General features: G+C 44.0%; 1 protein-coding gene across 1 annotated transcript in view; it reads left to right on the top strand.

The window, feature by feature from the left end:
* The window catches only part of LOC117511462 (copine-5-like), a gene marked incomplete at its 5' end in the record, with an annotated part of 243,000 nt that overhangs the window by 90,417 nt on the left and 131,481 nt on the right, over window positions 1-21,102 (top strand). Inside the window, 2 exons of the mRNA XM_034171485.1 lie at window positions 8,756-8,859; window positions 14,610-14,649. Coding sequence (XP_034027376.1) covers window positions 8,756-8,859; window positions 14,610-14,649 — 144 coding nt within the window. The remainder of the gene's footprint in view (window positions 1-8,755; window positions 8,860-14,609; window positions 14,650-21,102) is intronic.

Raw genomic sequence — 21,102 nt, 5'->3', positions numbered from 1 at the left:
AGCTTGTGTGGAGCTGGTCCGGGCTTTTATATTCTTGACCATTTCCCCCAGGATTAGGACCTCCCGGGGATATCAGTTCATCTTCACTTCCCTCTGGCTTGTTTTCCTCATCACTTTGTTCGGATTCGGCCTGGGAGTCTATCTTGCCTTCGTCTTCATTATCGAGGATCTGACTTCCACTCATATCTTCCATTATAGGATATTGTTCCTTAAGCATTCTTCCTAACCCTTTTAGCCGTTCTGCCATGGACTTAAACTCAGCATATACGGACGCTGATTTTGCTTTAACATCTACTAGGACCTTCTCTACTCCCAACAACCCAGCTGTCATTTTTACTACGGAGTCATAACTTTTCTCAGGGCTTATTAAGGTGGTGATTTGTCCTCTTTTCCATTCTTCTCCGAGAAGTTTGCACCACCACTCAAGCCACTCTCTGGTCCCCATCTTGTCCTTTGGGACTGGTGGGCTCCCCAAAACGGCCAGGATCTGCCCCTCCTTATGCTTACCTGGATAATATATCCCTAATGTACGTATAGTTCCTGCCATAGCTTCTTTGAAACATTCTTCATCAGTTTCCACACTTTGATTTATGACATATTTTTGAACTGTTTCTGCCCAAGTATCATATCCTCGTCCATACAATACCACTCTGTGTGGCCGAAAATCCACTTCTTTTCCCCCTTCATGTTCGGATTCAGGGTTTACTACGGGTCCTGGCTCTTCTTCAGCCATATTTTCACTACTTGTTCTTAATACTAACCTTACTGTTTCGTAATGATTGTCCTCTCTTTATTCTCTCGGTTGCTGAGATTGTCGATTCCACCACTGTCATCTCCTTGACTTCAGCTATGGTCCTTGTTGTCTCGAGTCGTCTGCCCCTTAAAGCCTCTCTTAGTGCCTCGAGTTAGGGATAAGTGACAGACTACTTGGCTATTCAGCGCTAATTCCAGAGGTTAATTCCAAATCAGCTGCTCCTTTTCCCGCTTCTCCCCTCAGGAACCTCACGGGTTGATGATCCTATTCTCTCTTGTAGATCACCATTTTGCACGGTATACTCTCATACCTGCTCTCTTGACGATCCGATCCAGCATGCTCCCTCGCCTGCTTCCCTTCCTCGTCGTTCCGGGACGATCCAGCAGGCTATACCCGTCTGCTTCTCATCCCAGTCCAGACGATCCAGCAGTGACACGTCTGCTTCTCGTCCTTGATCCCAGCTCCCTGGGATACTTACTCCTGTCGTCTTTACTTCGTCCTTCTGGTGGTCGCCTCCAAATTTTCACACCTCTGGAGGACAGATATGTTTCAAGCCGTTACTGGACCTATACAGGCCATCAGCCGACACTCTCCACAACACTGTCTCCTTTGGTGATCCACTCAGGGGCTTTCCACCTACCCAATGGCAAAGACTCTCCTTTGGCCAGGATTCTTCCTCGGACCCGACTACACTTCGTCAGGTCCCTGTTCGGGCGCCACGTGTCAGATCCCGCTTTTTTAGATACACGGCACATGCTCACCCTCCGATGAGTGTGTTTGTGTACAAAACCAGCTCTCCGTCTCTGGCGTCTGACCTTCGTGTCTCCACGGGTATTACCCGGCAGGGATGCACAAAGGCTGTTTAAGCTGGTGGCGAGGAGATTCGTCTAGCCGCTCACTGCCTCCATCCGGACGTCCACCCCGCTGAAGCTGATCTCGCACCCCGGTCGAATAGCCTTCTCTGGAACCAGGATACGAACCAGCCACGCCCGTTAACGGCAGCTCTCCTCTTATGGATCAGGGCTCTTGGAATGTTGCTAGATTTTGAATTTAGTGACTCGTACAGCGAGTCCCCAGGATGTGTTATTTTCATTAAAAAACCAGACTAACCTTTTAGAGCCTTTTTGATGTTTTACACCCAATAAACTTTAACTTTTACACCTTAAGAAACATCAATAATCCAATGTCCGAGCCTTGACACTTTAACTGCATACTTGGAAATTTATTGCAGGTTTTGCAAGTGCCGACAACATAATCAAAATAGGTTATATGATGATAATTTCACAACAGTAATTCAAGTATAATTAGAATAATGATTGGCAGAGATTTTTGTTTTTGATTCAATAATACTGTCTGATCTTACTTTGACTGGGACTGGATTGACTTCTTAACAATTTTTCTAGGAGTGAGGGAAGGAGGTTTTTGAGGTTAGGGTTCCCAGCTCGATGAACTTGATTTCCTCTTCATCAGCTGTTAATCGTTAGCTGACCACGATCCTTGTGTGATGTTGTAATCCTTCAGGAAGTTAATCCACATAAGAGTTTATTCCTTCTTCAATCAACCAAAAGTTGATCTAATCCATTCTGGTATGCTGTGATGTTCCTTGAAAGAGAAATCGTTGACCATTCCCCACTCAGACTTAAGGCCAGTGATTATTCTCCAATGTTCTGCTACTCCGTGACTGGACGGCCTGAGTGGGAGTTGAAAACTCTCTCAAACGATCTTTATGGCTCCAATCCTCTCACTCCACGATTCCAATTGATGCTCACAAGATGGTCAAGTCTTGCGATTTCCTCGTAGCAGGGGAGAAGTGGCAACAGCACCTCTCCCTGGAAGAATAACCCCGTTTTCTGGTGTTTCACAGTTTATATATGTGCTTGACTCTTGTTGTCTTCAGATGATCTTGGTTACCATGGGGACGCTGTTAACTCAAAACCTCCTCCCTTCTCCTTCCACTTACTGGAAATCTCTGCAGCTCCTTACCAGTAACTTATTGCTCAAGTTCCTCTTTTCTGTTAACACCTCAGCTTTTCTGAGAATTCATTATTTTAAATCATTTCTTTAGAATCACATCAATCATATTCAATCATTTCATTACAACTTTCTTTCACATAAAAACAATTCATATGATCATATACAACCATTTTCATTCCTTATTCTTCATTTCATATCTTACTAATGTTTTAATCATTTGATCAGTTGTTTAACATCAGCTCTTGCCCTCCTTGCGACATCTTCTTTACTTCCTCTTTTTTCTCTGACTCTGCACTCTTTATGAAAAACAACTCATATAATCATTCATTTCACTTATTTGTAACATACTTTTTCTAATACTTTTTCTAATCAACTCTTAATTTTAACACATTAATACTTCATTTAATCATACTTGTCATGTTAGAATCATTTTTAGACATTACTTTTAACACATTAATACTTCATTTGATCATACTTGTCATGTTAGAATCATTTTTAGACATTACTTTTAACACATTAATACTTCATTTGATCATACTTGTCATGTTAGAATCATTTTTAGACATTACTTTTAACACATTAATACTTCATTTGATCATACTTGTCATGTTAGAATCATTCTTAGACATATTCCATCGTCTTCACCACTGAGTTCATTCCGTGGGCCTCCCCATTTGTAATGGAAAAGTCTGGTATGACCTCACTTACTCCTGTAAGGTACCAAATACTGTGCAGTTTAATCCAACAGCATGTATATTAATCCCATGGCACGTATTATATTCCAAGATGAAAACAAGCTGAAAGCAAGCTTAAAGTCATCTTTCCTGACAGTTGTTGCATTCAACTCTACACATAGATATTTCACTGCATTTGCACCTGTTCTACCAATCACTTACTGACATGGGGGGGATAACTGCACTTAAACCTTTATAGCTCAGGGTTTTATATTATTGTGATCCACTTGACAACATCTGTCCTCACGGACAGGCAACTTCAAATATCAATCGACACCCATCAAGGCCCAGCTCTCCTCTGTTTATCCATCTGAATTGATGTACAGCTCAGACCAGCGTTTCAACAACATGAAACTCAAAGGGCGATTATATGAAAATATGATTAAAAAATGTCCCTGGATCTACATCTGAATCACAGTGTCATGGTGCTGGTGTCATGGCTCGAGATTCAGGCTATTTTGTTTTTCTTGGTGTTAATTATTGGACACGTCTGCTGTCTTTCTGTCTCTGTGTCCGGGTGTCTGTGATGTGGGCGTGGCGCTCCTCTCCACGTCTCCCGGCTTTTTGACTTGTCATCTGTCTACTCACCTTCCAGCTGTCAGTGATTTACACACACCTGACATTCATTCACTTGTTAACCTGCAGCATGTTTACCCTGATTTTCCAATCAGTCCATTAGTTTGTCCCCGTTCCCTGCAGCTCTGTTTGTCAACTCGACACATCGTCTCCAGTCTCCTTGTTCATTCAGTGCTCCAGTATTTATTTCTTTCTTTCTTTCTTTCTTTCTTTCTTTCTTTCTTTCTTTCTTTCTTTCTCTCTCTCTCTCTCTCTCTCTCTCTCTCTCTCTCTCTCTCTCTCTCTCTCTCTCTCTCTCTCTCTCTCTCTCTCTCTGTCTCCACAGTCTCATCAGAATGTCACCTGTCTGCAGATCCCCGGTCACTGCCTCCATTCTCCTTGTCAGTTCTTCCTCCATATTCCTTGGTCCATCTCCTTTTCTTATTAATATATTAATAAACCTCACTTTTCTTTCTCTGTTTCTGAGTCTGTGTGCTTTGTTTGGGTTCACCTGTCACCATAACAGAATGAACACAGCAAAAGCAAATTCATATCAGCGCACCCGGACTCCCATCTTATCCAGGACAAGTAACTTTGGCATCATATGCCTCAACTCAACTTTCAGTTCATTCAATTTATTGTTCAATTGTTTTGATGGTAAAGAAAACTTTTTTTGGGGGGGTGGGGGGGTGTCAATCTATCAATATATGGATCAAGGACTGATTTCAGGTCTGTGCTTCACTCTACCTGTATGTGTACTTGGACAAGATATTTAATCCGCATTGTCTTAATCCACAAACTAGAAGTGGGTAACATCCTTTTCCTGGTGAAGTAACCTGTGATGGACTGGGGGCCATCTGTTAAAGTACCTGGGGATAAGCATCAGCCTGATGGGCCAAAGAGTCTGTATAGGACTTACTTCTGGGAGATACTTGAGCCCTCATGGACTCTGAAGTCGGACTTTTGGTTACATTGCCTGAAAATTATAACATAGAACTTGTGCTCAGTTTAGGTTTGCTTCTGTGGTGGATTAGAGAACCAGTATGGTCCCTATCTCTGATACATACACACACACACACACACACACACACACACACACACACACACATATATATATATATATATATATATATATATATATATATATATATATATATATATATATATATATATATATATATATATATATGAGACTCTGCCACTGATGAAAACCTATTGGGTATTAATTATGCACAAAACAGGTTCATTTCCACAAATTTGGCAGCAGCTCAGACACAGATGCAGTTTGTCGGGCATAGCCACCACTGCACAACAGCTCGGAGTCTTTTCTCCTGATTTATTTAACCTGAAACTTTTCTCTCTTTTTATTGTTCCAAGGTCAACTCCAAAAGTTTATTTTGGAACCCATGGGATACTTGTTTTTGTTCTGACTTCACACAGCTTCTCTGGACAGACTTTACATAGCAACCTTCAGACTCCACACTCATCTCCATATTGTGACTGCCGGCTTCCACACCAGTCTCCACACCACTTCAGTTCACATTCATGCCTATCTCCATCTCAGTCTTCACACTCAACCCTGTGTCACTCCAGTCTGTCTCTGTGCTCAGTCCTGCTCCATGTTCAGGTATCCACAACCACAGTCCATGTCCGGCTAGAGTGCGTCTTGCCTTGCACAGTCCAAGTCTGACCTCAGACTTCAACACATCCACAGCCCAATTCAACCCCACACAGCCAGAACCCAGTTTCAGCCATATGCAGCCAGAGCCTGACTTTAGCCTTGCACACGCAGAGCTCGAACTCTCTCCAGTCCTGTCTCAGTCTAAGGCGAGTATGACACCAAATTCCTCTCCATTGTCCCCAGCATTGCCACATAACTCCCATGGTGCAGTTCATTACTCTGAGGTAGTAGTATCAACACACACCTCTCCTGCCCCTGACTTTGAAGTATAGTGGTAGTCGTGCCTGCCTCACCAACTGCAGATTCCAAGGTGGTGACAGCCATCTCTCTAGACTCAAAGACTGTACCAGGCATCTCTCCATTCTCCAAGTTAGTGACATCATGCATGTCTCTTCAGTCACTGAGGTGTACCACACACCTCTCGAGCCTATGAGATGCGCCTCTCCAGCTTCCAAGGTGGTGGTGGACCTATGCGCCTCCCTGATTCAGCTCTTGATGCTGTGGTGGTCTTAATAATCTTCTGATGCTGCACTACCACAAAAGAGCAATGCATCCTTGAATCTGAGTCAATAGTGGTTCTGTTTGACTCTTCTGCATCAGCTTTGAGAAGGCTGCAGTGTCACCTGACCATCCAGAAGGAGATCTTGAATCTGAGACAGTGCTCAAGCTACTTGCCTGTTATACATCTGCCCTGACCTGGTAAAGGACTCTGACACACCTGTTCCTGCTCGATCCCTAGACACAGTGATGCCACATCTTGTCTTTGGCTCCAATCTTGGTGGCTTTTGCCTCATGGCTGTTATGGCATCAAGAGACTACCTCTCTCATGCAGACCACATAAAGCTTTTTTTTTTCACTGCAGGAAGTCAACCTACTCCTCAGATGTCAGGAACAGGTACAGGAATCGCCCGTTAATGGCCTTCTCAGGTGGTGTGTCTCCACTGAGGTGAAAGACCACTAGGCTTGCATTGACAGAAAGCATCTAATGCTAGTGGTAGCTAGTAAACAAACTTTCATTTTAATGTTAAGTACAAACCAAAGTAAAAAAAAAAAGTTTGCAATTCATAAAGTAGCTGTATTTAATAATTTTTTTAGTTGCCTGTGGGCTTATTGATTCCATTCCTCTTTGCTGTAGTGTCTGTAAAGTAAATTATTTTGGCTTCTCCTTTTCTTTAAAAAATAATGTCTGTCATGGAACAAAAAACAAAAAAGCTGCTTGTCTTTTATCCCCATGCTACAGGCACATGGAGGTCTGTTGCATAGTACTGTGTTGGGTTTGGAGTGAGAGCTACATTTATTGTTGTGGACACTCAGAGGTTTGTAGTCCTGCTATTTGACATCAGTGTGTAAAGGGGAAGAGCTCAGGTGGCACTGCATCTAGAGCCACCATTCATCAATAGCTGATATAGCCACATGTGTAAGGGATTACTTTGTCAAGGATGACAATTTGGAATTATATTCACAGATGCCACAGTGGAAATGTGCATTATGGTCAGACAAATCAGTATTCCAGATATTCTGTGGAAGAAATGGATGCCATGTGCTCCAGACCAAAGATGAAAAAGGCCATCCAGACTGTTACCAGCAACAAGCCCAAAAGCCAGGGTGTGCCATTGTACGGGGTTGCGCTAGTGCCCTTGGCAAAGACAATTTACATTTCTGTGATGGCAGCATTAATGTAGATGAAGCATGTTAAGATTTTAGAGCAACAAATGCTGCATTCAAGATGATATTTTTTTCCAGGGATGTCCATGGATTATTCAACAAGACAATGCAAAACTCTATTATAAAGGCATGGGTGTGGAAGAAGAGGATACAGATACTTAGCAGGCCTGTCTGTTATCCTGACCTGCCCTCAATGGAGAATGCTTGGAGAATTTTGAAATGAAAAATGCAACAATGATCTCATATTTTGCACAACTTAAGACATGTTTGCAGAAGGAATGGGACAAAATAACACCTCAAACACTTCACTGCTTGTGTCCTTAATACCATAATGTATTTCAAGTGTGATGAGAAAGAATAGAAACATTACAAAGCAGTAAATGCTTCAGCATCCCAGCTTTTTTTTGTAATGTGGAATGGATGCATAGAAACAAATCAAATGAAGTTGACCACACAAAACATGAAGTATCTTGGATTTATGCTGTCTGCAATGAAACAGAAGTCAAACTAAATCTTACTGGGTTTTTTTTCATTGTCCATAGCATCCCAACTTTTTCTGAATTGCAGCTGAAATAATATAACAATAATGAAAACTCACACAGAATGATGCTGTGAAGTTATTGCAATAACGCATTAAGTGCTGAAGTGAACTTGCTGACCTTTATCTTTTAAAACTATCCTCCTGCTTTTGCTTTGTTTGTATTAACTCATCTTCCTGAGCCCATAGGACACCCCCCCCAGGCCTCGCCCACACACCCTTGGTGGATGTATTCACAAAGGTGTGAGCCAGCCATGATCTGACGCCAATCAAATCCTGCTTTTTTAATCTCCTCATTAAGGGATAACACAGCTATTATTAATTTAAGGCGCCAGTTTATGGCAACACTTCCTACAACGCAGCTGAGCCACAGTGCCCTGACTTTGAATTATTCATTTTGGATACAATTAGTGTGCATGTGGATAGGGTGGATGCGGCCCATTCTGTATCTATTGTTTATTTTCACCTCTTTTGAAGATCTTGCTCCAAAACTTTGAAAAAGTTTTAAATCGTGTGTGCAGGCAGTTTACTGTTTTCCCACTTATCGCCGGAAAACATGACAGTTTGACATCAGTTTTCTTTCTTTGCCTTTGCCTTCATCCTCCACTGTTTGTAGTCAGGCGGCTCTGTGAGCCACCATCATGTGAATATGCTCTTAATTAAATAAGCTTAATTGCACTCAGTAAAGTGCTTTCCTCAGGCCTCTGCAGCACAATGAGAAGCTCAGATGAACAAATGACAGTGTGTGTGATTACTTATGACTTATGTATTAGCTTTTCCATGGTTGTGAATTCACATCTTGCTCTGTTTTTGCTTCTTCTTCTTCTTCTTTTTCTTCCCTGATTATGATCTAGTTTGGGAGAACAGAGGTGATAGACAACTCGCTAAACCCAGACTTTGTCAGAAAGTACATCTTGGACTACTTCTTTGAAGAGAAGCAGAACCTGCGCTTTGACGTGTGAGTGATTCTGTTTGATCCCGTCCTCTGGGGACACAGAAGTGTCTGTTTCAGATGTGCCACCCTTTCCTAACCCAGCCTTCCACCTCCTCTTCTTCTTCCCCTTCACTGACTCTCTCTCTCCTTCTCTCACTCCACCTCCTTCTCTCACGTCACCTGCAGAATTATTCATTGGTGGTGTGTCTCCATAGACATTCAATGAAGACAGATGGTATAAGGCTAATAAATATTCCATATAATGTTTTATCCTTAATCTCTTCACTGCTAAGCAAAGTAAATGGCTGGAAGCCCTCTCCTGCTCCCTTTCACATACAACTGTCTCTCTTTTTGAAAAGGCCAGACTGCTGCGAGGGTCAGAAAGGTGAGGTTTCATTTTGAAATCTCTGAGAAAAATACTGACCATTATTACCTCTGCTCCACTTCTCCTCAATGTTTCCACAAACCCTCCTTATTTTTTTCCCTTGCCTTCAAATGTGAAGTCTATGGATTTCCGGTATATCCAGGACTGAGCTAACATTCTGTGAAGATTTTTGCACACTAAATGAGTTCATTCGACTCCCATAATAGGGCTGTGAAGCAGGAGGAGAAGGAGCGTGTCCCCTTCCAATTACGGTTACTCATTTACATCTCTCTTTTATCACCGAGGTGGGAGTGAGGGCTTAGGTGTAATTACTTTTACATTACATTTGACTGGCAGGTGTTCAAACGTTCTCCGCATTGCTAAATTGTTTCTGTGCAATCCCCAAGTCTGTGCATTAAAATGATATTCCTCAACTATAGAATGACTTCCTTAATTAACTGTAGCATCAGTGCTCTCATTTTTGCTGGACCTGTCCCTGTGCTTACAAAATGGCTCATGTGATTGATATGCAGGAATTGTCCACACTGGTGGATTTTAATGCTGCATTTACACATAGACAGGACACATTATCATTCTTGGCACATTTCTGACATTCTTAATGTGACTTAATGCATCTGAATAGGTTTCTTAATAGTGCATGTTGGTGCGTGATATTCATGATTTTCGTGGAGCATGTTTTTGGCTGTCAAAAAATCTTCCACGAATGTCACACACCAGCCTCATTTCGCCTCATGCTATGGAGGTCACAACTGAGCGTGTTGATCCGTCTTGATTAGTGATGATCCTTAATAGAGCGTGACAGCATTCTTCTCTGATGTGTGCACAATTAAACCCTGCTGCACCGCATTCAGTTTCATTGCTGCAGTATGCCACAGAAGGACAGTGATGCCATGTTTGCTAAAAGTTTTGTTCCGATGCTCATCAGCTCGCTCTTGCAGGTGTTCCACCTGCTGCTGCTGCTGTGCCTGATGTTTGGGAATATGCATGAGACGAGAGCCACATGGAGCCACACATCTGGCTCTCTCCATCTCCTCCTCCTCTCTGCGCCACTCCAGGGCACAGAGCCCAACTAAGCATGCAGTCACAAAGTTCTGCTGTGGGTTTTGAGGAGCAAACTGGAGCAATCTGAATTGTTCAGCAGCTGATGGATGAATATGGGTGTGTGTGTGGAGAAAATTTGCCTCATTCACAATGTGACAGAATGTAACAATGCGCTGTTGTGTGCAATAGCGCACAACAGCGTGGAACATTATTCTTGACCATGCATAATGGTTCCTGATAATTCTCTAGCAACGCGTGCCATTAACCATAATGCATGGTAACAGATTGCAATAGTTCTTTAGGATACCTGATGCCTCTGCTGCAAATCATCACATTCGTGATCAGTGGCCAAGAATGTATACTTCGTGACATTTGTGATGTGCCATCATGTGTAATCGCAGCATTAACTAGTGCTAAACTCACTAAATTGACTCATTGAATAAACTGAATTCAATTTTGTCATGATTTTCACTGGATAAAATATAGAGAGCTCTAACGCAAACAAAGTACATCATACCACATAATCCTATACTGTATGAAGCCCCTTATGTTTGTGGCTCTGTGCCTCTGTATGCGTGCCACTGTACACAGTGAAAGTGGCACTCTTGGCATTGTGGCTTTTTATGTGCATCAGCTGTCACCTCACACGATGGAAAAAACTGTAGCACAACTTCTTAGATGATCAATTTGGCCAATTTACTGTAATATCAAGCCACATTTTTACAGATATTTGTAATAAAATGCTTATTAAGGAGCCATTCAGTCTTGCTAACATTAGCCATTAGCATCTTCCTATGTCATGTTCCACCCCTATTCCACAGGAATGGGGTGGAACATGATTCCATGATCCATGATGATTCCATGATTCCATGATGATTCCATTAGGGCTGGGTATCTGTTCAAATTTCAAGAATCGACTCCATTCCGATTCTTAAGATTCAGATTTGATTATTTTGATTTGATTTAATTTGATCCGATCCGATATCGATTTGGGTTAGTGTTATCAAAACAGTTTTTTGAGCTGTTACCTGATTGTCTAGTTGTGCAACATATTAATACTACTTCACAAAATTTGACCCTCAAAATGCAGACAATCGTGTTTCAGAGAGTTATAAATAAAAAATTTTTCCGGGGAAGAATGGCCCCAGTCTCCCCTACAAAACTACTGCCTGCAGGGCTCGCTGTGCAACACGCTGCGCGGCACGCTGTGCGGCACGGTGCAGGAGAACATTTCCCCCAAGAACTTTTATCATAGCCACGAGGCACATAGAGAGGCATGTGCATCTTTCGTCACACGTAGAGCCACACACACTCCACCCCTTTTTAATGCATTAATGAGTTCTGACTTTCTGATTGGCTGAGAAATGTACATAATACCAGAAGTACGAGGTCTGTCCATAAAGTAACGTACCTTTTTATTTTTTTCAAAAACTATATGGATTTCATTCATATGTTTTTACATCAGACATGCTTGAACCCTCGTGCGCATACGTGAGTTTTTCCACGCCTGTCGGTGACGTCATTCGCCTGTGAGCACGCCTTGGGAAGGAGTGGTCCCACCCCCTCGTCGGATTTTCATTGCCTGGAAATGGCGGAATGAAAAGGACTTTTTTCCATCAGAATTTTTTCAGAAGCTGTTAGAGACTGGCACCTGGAAACCATTCGAAAAATTTATCTGGCTTTCGATGAAAATTTTACAGGCTTTACAGAGAATAAGGACTTTAACTACAGCTTTAAGGACCCCTTTAAGGACCCCTTTAAGGACGGTCGGTGCGCCACGCTCCGAGCTGCGATGACGAGGCACAAACCACTGGATCATTTCTAAGCTGATGGCTCTGTGGATACGAGACCGTCGTGTGCTCTTTCTCTGGTTATCACAAGAGCTGGACATCAGCCATTTTCCAGCAGATTTCACTTTTAACAAGAGATTTTGTCATGGAAAGCCGCGCGGAGGCTTTGCACGTCACGACCGATTCACTTTGGAAGCGAGACAAAGGAACACCTCCGTTTCGGAGTGTTACAGGACAAGTTGGGACATGCCTATCTCGGCTTTCAGTGCTTACCAGTCGAGTGAGTATAAGAGAAATTGTGGACAGCTGGACATGTTCAAACTTGTCCTCTAACACTCCGAAACGGAGGTGTTCCTTTGTCTCGCTTCATCAGCGAATCGGTCGTGACGCGCGAAGCCTCCGCTCAGCTTTCCATGACAAAATCTCTTGTTAAAAGTGAAATCTGCCGGAAAATGGCTGATGTCCAGCTCTTGTGATAACCAGAGAAAGAGCACACGATGGTCTCGTATCCACAGAGCCGTCAGCTTAGAAATGATCCAGTGGTTTGTGCCTCGTCATCGCAGCTCGGAGCGCGGCGCACCGAGCGTCTTTAAAGGGGTCCTTAAAGCTGTAGTTAAAGTCCTTATTCTCTGTGAAGCCCGTAAAATTTTCACCGAAAGCCAGATAAATTTTTCGAATGGTTTCCTTGTGCCACTCTCTAACAGCTTCTGAAAAAATTCTGATGGGAAAAAAGTCCTTTTCATTCTGCCATTTCCAGACAATGAAAATCCGACGAGGGGGCGGGACCACTCCTTCCACAAGGCGTGCTCACAGGTGAATGACGTCACCGACAGGCGTGGAAAAACTCACACATGCGCACGAGGGTTCAAGCATGTCTGACGTAAAAACACATGAATGAAAGCCATATAGTTTTTGAAAAAATAAAAGGACCGTTACTTTATGGACAGACCTTGTATGCTACAATAAATGTAGAATTTTCAGCCTGAACCATAACAAACATTGCTTTTGCTTCATATTTTACACCAATAGAGCACACACACTCAAGTGTCAAGCTGTACTCAGTAGGGCTACCTTGTTTAAAGATGTTTGAATGTGATTGAAGCTGTTAAGACTATGAACACCTGGACATGACCGAGTAATGACTGCAATTGAGTGAATCTAGTTGAAATCTTGGAACAGCTTGAAAATTTCACCCTGATTTCAAAACTGGTGCCGATGATAGCCGAAACGACTGTGTATACCAGGTTTGTTCAGAATTGACAAAAGATGGATTAAGAAGTTACTGTGATGACTCAAAACACGCCTTGATTTACTGTTAGCAATAAAACGGGAAGGGGAGGGGAGAGCACGACACACTTGCACGCCACATGGGTTGTGGGGGAGCACTTGCATGATATTTGTGTTGCTTGGTAACGGCACACTTGTGGGGCATTTGGAAAATGTGGGGCCATTCGCACAGCCAGGCTGAATGTAGTCACCTGCACTCTACTCTTGTGTCAGCTACATGAATACCTCCACCTTTTCTAAGTGCCCTGCGAGTGGTGTTGGATGTTCGTGCGCGGCACCTGGCCAACAACGGCCAAGATTGGGTCGAATGGCCATTTGTCTGGGATTCACCGACATTTGGCCGCAGGTGTGAAGGCTGCCTCGATCATGCCATTCGGCCATGTTGCACCATGATTTAGTTCAGCTCCTTGGCTGCGGCATGGTATATCCGACCTGCATTGGACACGCCGTGCAAATATTGCGAATGATCAGATGGCAGTGCGACCTCATCTTGCATGCCGTTCGAATGGGTTTCCACCTTGAGTGGTACGTGGATGTAGAGTACATGTACCGCACCTGAATGGTTGTGACGACTGCTGTACGAGATGTTCGAGGCAGCGCAGATTTTTCACAAGTGGCCTACGATTCCTCCTTCATGCGCAAGTTGGCTTCAATCATGTTATGTGTGAAAGGGTCCAAAACACTATCAGGAAACAGCATGTTTGATAGTATTAGTACAATCATTAATTTTCTATACCCACTTATTCCAATTAAGGGTAGCAGGTGAGCTTTAGCCTATCACACCACTTATATGGTGAAAGGGAAGTACACCCTGGACAGGACACCAGTCTATTACAGGGCTATAGACAGACAAACGCCTGCACTCTCACAGTCTTTAAAATTTCCAATTCACCTGCATGTCTTTGGAAGTGGGAGGACATCAAAGCACACAAACATGGAACCCACACAAACACGAGGAGAACATGCAAACTCCACACAGAAAGGACCAAGCAGGAAGCGATCCCGTGACATTGTTGTTGTGAGGCAACAGTACTAAGCATTAAATGATCCTAGTGACCCTAGCACACTCATACAGCACTATTTAAAAAACTCTTACAACTTGTTAACTACTCTTCACCCAGTTGAAGATGGGTAGTACCAGTTTAATTTAACTGAGTTGCAACTACATATATTTAATGGATGGAATTGAGGTTTTTTTTTATGTAATTCCATAAAATTCTGTAATTCCAGTTTCTTTACCTCTGTGATTTCTGGCTTTTCTGTGATTTCAGGTATGATATTGATTCTAAAAGTCCAGATCTGGGAAAGCATGTAAGTAAAAGTGTTTTTTTTTTTTCTTTTGATGGAAAAAAATTAGATGTGATAACAAAAATTACCTCATTATTAATGCATGGCCAATATTTAGGTCCTATGTAAATCAAAGGGTGTGGAATTTCAATTTGAACTGATGAAAAAAGTGCATCAGTTACAGAATGCTATTGTTCAAAGAAAAATGAAGTACTTTTTCCTGCTCTCAGGGCTCTGTCTCACACCTGGCACAATGCAGCGTAAGTGTCAATGCTAGTTTCCACCTGATGCAGGTGTAATTTTTATCTTGAGTGCCTGCACTCTCTAAATCATGATACAGTTTGTAGTCTTGTGGGAACGTTGGTCTAAAAATGAGGTGTGGATGGGTGCCAAGGTGATGCATTGTTGTCTTGTATTGTCACATAATCTAAAGCCCAGCACTGTCTACCATTGTATGAACAGCTCAGACATGCATACAGTAGTGTTCAGAATAATAGTAGTACTATGTGACTAAAAAGATTAATCCAGATTTCGAGTATATTTCTTATTGTTACATGGGAACAAGGTACCAGTAGATTCAGTAGATTCTCACAAATCCAACAAGACCAAGCATTCATGATATGCACACTCTTAAGGCTATGAAATTGGGCTATTAATAAAAAAAAGTAGAAAAGGGGGTGTTCACAATAATAGTAGCATCTGCTGTTGATGTTACAAACTCAAAACTATTATGTTCAAATTGCTTTTTTAGCAATCCTGTGAATCACTAAACTAGTATTTAGTTGTATAACCACAGTTTTTCATGATTTTTTCACATCTGCGAGGCATTAATTTTGTTGGTTTGGAACCAAGATTTTGCTCGTTTACTAGTGTGCTTGGGGTCATTGTCTTGTTGAAACACCCATTTCAAGGGCATGTTCTCTTCATCATAAGGCAACATGACCTCATCAAGTATTCTGACATATCCAAACTGATCCATGATACCTGGTATACGATATATAGGCCCAACACCATAGTAGGAGAAACATACCCATATCATGATGCTTGCACCACCATGCTTCACTGTCTTCACTGTGAACTGTGGCTTGAATTCAGAGTTTGGGGGTCGTCTCACAAACTGTCTGCGACCCTTGGACCCACAAAGAACAATTTTACTCTCATCCGTCCACAAAATATTCCTCCATTTCTCTTTAGGCCAGTTGATGTGTTCTTTGGCAAATTGTAACCTCTTCTGCACGTCTTTTATTTAACAGAGGGACTTTGCGGGGGATTCTTGCAAATAAATTAGCTTCACACAGGCGTCTTCTAACTGTCACAGCACTTACAGGTAACTCCTGACTGTCTTTAATCATCCTGGAGCTGATCAGTGGGTGAGCCTTTGCCATTCTGGTTATTCTTCTATTCATTCTTCTATTCTTCTATTTTGATGGTTGTTTTCCATTTTCTTTGGTCCATTTTAAAGCATTGGAGATCATTGTAGATGAACAGCCTATAATTTTTTGCACCTGCGTATAAGTTTTCCCCTCTCCAATCAACTTTTTACTCAAACTACGTTGTTCTTCTGAACAATGTCTTGAACGTCCCATTTTCCTCAAGCTTTCAAAGAGAAAAGCATTTTCAACAGGTGCTGGCTTCATCCTTAAATAGGGGACACCTGATTCACACCTGTTTGTTCCACAAAACTGACAAACTCACTGACTGAATGCCACACTACTATTATTGTGAACACTCCCTTTTCTACTTTTTTTTACTAATAGCCCAATTTCATAGACTTAAGAGTGTGCATATCATGAATGCTTGGTCTTGTTGGATTTGTGAGAATCTACTAAATCTACTGGTACCTTGTTTCCCATGTAACAATAAGAAATATACTGTTGGGGAAAGTGTAATGCACGGACCCACAACAGGGGGCGCAAATGAACGGTCAATAGATAATCCAGTAAATACAATTTATTGTGGCAAATGTGCACAACAGGTCGAATACTGTTTTTAGACAGTCAATTACAAAATACAACAGGTGACGTGTGGGCAGGCCCGAGGGTAGGAGACGCCTATCCAGAGAAGAGCCGCCGCCAACGAAGACCTGCAGTACACTGAAGCCGCCAAGTCCCAAGTCCCCAGGTGGCCTCTGCTTCAGCTGTCAGATCCGGTACTGCTGGCAGGAACGAAAACAGGTTAATGGTGGGTGTGTGGACACCCAGTAAGCAGTCAGCAACTCACAATGTTTATCCACTTGGAGGGAACACCTCCACCTCCAACTCTGGAACAAGTTAACGGCAGAGCCTGAACTACTACTTATCGTAAGTGGAATGAGGAGTGAAGATCGTCACTCCCCCACCGTCCACAAACCCAGCTCCAGCTGTAAGTAGAGTTCCACATACTCCTGCAAAAGGTTCAGAACAAACAAGGTATGTGCGTTCGGCACAGAAAAACGGCTGAGAGAATTACCTGAGTGGTAAACTGATATCTCGGCAGAGATGTGGTGTCTCCTCCAGGCTTTTATGGTGATAATGATGGTGATTGCTGACAGCTGTCAGTCCTAGCTCCTGGGTAGTAACTGCGCCCTCTGGTGCCTGAAACCTGACTACAGGCAGGGCGCCCTCTGGCGTAGGCCAGCAGTACCTCCTCTTCGGGCGGCCCACACAACAGGACCCCCCCCCCCCAACGGGCGCCTCCTGGTACTCCACCAGGCTTGTCGGGGTGCTGCTGGTAGAACTCGGCCAGGAGGGCCGGATCCAGGATGAAGCTCCTTTTCACCCAGGAGCGTTCTTCAGGTCTGTAACCTTCCCAGTCCACCAGATACTGGAGACCCCGACCCCTCCGGCGAACATCCAAGAGCCTGCGGACTGTCCACGCAGGCTCACCGTCGATGATGCAGGCAGGAGGCGGCGCCGGTCCGGGGGTGCAGAGGTCCGAGGTGTGGTACGGCTTCAATTTGGAGACATGAAACACGGGATGAATCCGCAGTGAAGCTGGGAGTTTCAGCTTCACTGCGGCTGGACTGGTGACTTTAGTGATCTTGAAGGGTCCGATGTATCCGTCCATGAGTTTTGGTGACTCAGTGTTGAGAGGAATGTTCTTGGTTGAAAGCCAGACCTCCTGCCCGGGCTGATAGTCTGGTGCCGGGGCGCGTCGGCGGTCTGCATGGCTCTTCGCCCTCGTCCGGGCTTTCAGCAGGGTAGAGCGGGCTGTATGCCACACCCGACGGCACCTCCTGAGGTGGGCCTGGACCGAGGGAACCCCGACCTCTCCCTCCACAGCCGGAAACAATGGGGGCTGGTACCCCAAACATGCTTCAAATGGGGAGAGGCCGGTTGCTGATGAAACCTCACTGTTATGAGCGTACTCGATCCAGGCCAGATGTTGACTCCAGGCCGTCGGGTGCGCGGAGGTCAAACACTGTAGGGCCTGTTCTAGCTCTTGATTAGCCCGCTCTGCTTGTCTGTTCGTCTGGGGGTGGTACCCAGACGAAAGGCTCACGGTGGCCCCCAGTTCAATACAGAAACTCCTCCAGACTTGCGAGGAGAATTGGGGACCACGATCCGAGACGATGTTCGCAGGGATACCATGCAGACATATGACGTGGTGGACCAGGAGGTCTGCAGTCTCCTGGGCCGTCGGGAGCTTCGGGAGGGCCACGAAGTGGGCGGCCTTGGAGAACCGGTCCACTATCGTCAGGATGGTTGTCATTCCCTGGGACGCAGGGTGACCCGTGACGAAGTCCAGGCCGATGTTGGACCAGGGGAGATGAGGCACTGGCAGCGGCTGGAGGAGTCCCTTCTCCGGTTGGTGGACTGCCTTGCCCATGGCACAGGTGGTACAGGCCTGGACATACTCCCGGACGTTGGATTCCAAAGACGCCCACCAGAACCGCTGCCGAACGACTGCCACGGTCCTTCGCACCCCTGGATGGCAGGTGAGCTTAGAACCGTGACAGAAGTCCAAAACTGGACTTCTGGCCTCTCTCGAAGAGACGAAGAAGAGTTGCTGGCGTTGTGTGTTCGCCGCTCGTCTGATTTTCTCCAGTTTTCTCATGTATAATTCGGTTTTTAGTGGCTTGAGTGTAATTTTTATTTTGGATATGTACTTAATGTGGTTTTTGGTCCTTCAATGTGCATTTTTAGTTATCTTTGATTGTTTATTGCCTGCTTTGCGCTGTACGATGCCGCATTTCACTCCCTCGGCTGGCGTGATGCTAAGCTACTCTGCAGCTGAGCTACGAAGCTTGAACAACAATAATGTCCCTCGGGACATTCTCGCTATCAGAGAGCTTGGCTTGTTCCGCCGATGTTGCTGTGTCCACAGAGGCTCCCGGAGAAAGTTTGTGTTCCATCAAACTGGGTCGTCTGTGCCGGTCATCTGGTCAGCTGAGCGCATCGGTGCTCGGCACCCACGTCATCAGAGCGCTGCAGCTTCTGGGAATTGTAGTCCTGATGTGACGACAGCAGTTCCTGACACTCTCCGGGCGCTGGATGGAAAACGTGGAGTGGATTTTAAGATACTCAGGCCTATTCAAAGATGTCAGTCTGTCAAACCAACAGAAGTCTTCAGTTTGGGTCTTATTAACATCAGATCTTTGTCCTCAAAATCCCTGTTGATTAACGATCTAATTATGGATCATCATTTGGACATGATTGGGTTATGTGAAACCTGGCTCAAACCCACAGCTGTTCTTCCTCTGAATGAGGCCTGCCCACATTCAGTCACATGTCTCGTTGTGCGAAGCAAGGCGGGGGTGTTGCTTTTATCTATAAATCCAAGTTTACCTTCTTGACTGTCGGGGGGCATAAATATAATTCGTTTGAGCATCTGACTCTCCGCTCTGCCCATGATGCTACATATTGTCAGGGTCAGAAGTATGGAAATCAGTCATGCCATGTTGTCACTGTTTATAGGCCTCCTGGCCCATATTCTGAATTTTTAGATGAATTTGGTGCATTCATCTCTAGCCTGTCAGCTAGTGTGGACAACATTTTGATTATTGGTGATTTTAATATTCACATAAATAAGCCCTCTGATCCCCTTTGCAAGTCATTTATGGAACTTGTGGATGCGCTGGGATTCCAGCAATGTATTCAGGATTCAACACATACTAGTGGAAATACCCTTGATCTGGTACTCACACGTGGCCTTGCTGTCACAAACATTGACATTTTGCCTCTTGCGTCGGTGATCTCTGACCACTCATTTGTTAGGTGTGCATTTATGTTGCTGCGCCTAGTGGATCAAAAGCCTTGTCTTTCTTTGCGGCGACGCATTACTCCTTCAATTATGATAGAACTCGAAGCCAGACTGCCTGAAATTTTGGCCTCGGGGTTAGAGAATATTCAGTCAGTAGATAGTCTTGCGGATGGCTTGAACTCAGCGCTCAAGGCCACACTGGACAAGGTTGCCCCTCCTCTCTTGAGGACACGCCTTCCCAAGGCATACTCACCTTGGTTTAACGGTTACCTGCGTGACCTTAGGCAGAAGGCTCGAGGTTTTGAACGGAAATGGCATAGTTCTAAGTTAGAGGTGTTCCATCTTGCATGGCGAGATGCTGTCTTGGATTATAAGCAGGCACTACTGGCTACAAAGAGTGCCTATTATTCTGATTTGATTAATAAAAATAAGCATAATTCCAAGTTTTTGTTTGAAACTGTAGCACTTCTTATTCATGGACAGCCACCTGTTATTCACTCTCCTTTCTCAGCACAGGACTTCTTGGATTACTTCGAAAAGAAAATTGAGGATATTAGGTTGAGTATATCTCAGCAGGCTTTGGCCCAACCACTGCATACTGCTGTGGAGGTGGATGCGCCCACTGAGGTGGTATCCAGATTTACAGATTTTGATGGTATCTCGCTAGGCGCACTGACGAAGCTCGTAACATCTACTAAAAGCACAACCTATTTAATTGATCCTATACCAACAAAACTGTTTAAGGACCTCTGGCCCATTCTTGGACCAACTGTGCTGGAAATTATAAATCTCTCATTAACTTCTGGATCTGTTCCTAAGTGTTTTAAGTCTGCAGTGATCAAACCATTACTTAAAAAATCTAATCTCGACCCTAGTGTATTGAAGAATTATAGACCAATATCAAATCTGTCATTTTGTTCTAAAATCCTGGAAAAAGTGGTCTCGCGACAGCTCGTGGACTACCTCACTGAGAATAATCTTTTTGAGCCACTGCAGTTTGCTTTTAGAAAATTTCACTCCACAGAGACAGCACTTACTAAAGTAGTGAATGACCTTTTGTGAGCAATGGACTCGGATATCACTACGGTCCTGGTGCTGCTGGATCTTAGTGCTGCATTTGACACTGTGGATTACCATATTCTACTCAATAGGCTGGAGAATGACTTTGGGATTACTGGAACTGCTCTTACATGGTTGACGTCATACCTGTCCAGTCGTTCCTACTGTGTATTGTGTAATGGAACCACCTCCGATAGTAGAGACATGAAGTTTGGGGTTCCTCAGGGATCCGTTTTG

This window comes from Thalassophryne amazonica, chromosome 6 (genome assembly GCF_902500255.1).
Source record: "Thalassophryne amazonica chromosome 6, fThaAma1.1, whole genome shotgun sequence".
NCBI lineage: Eukaryota > Metazoa > Chordata > Actinopteri > Batrachoidiformes > Batrachoididae > Thalassophryne > Thalassophryne amazonica.
The sequence above is the reverse complement of the archived record's forward strand: the minus strand, read 5'-3'. Positions and strand labels throughout refer to the sequence as shown.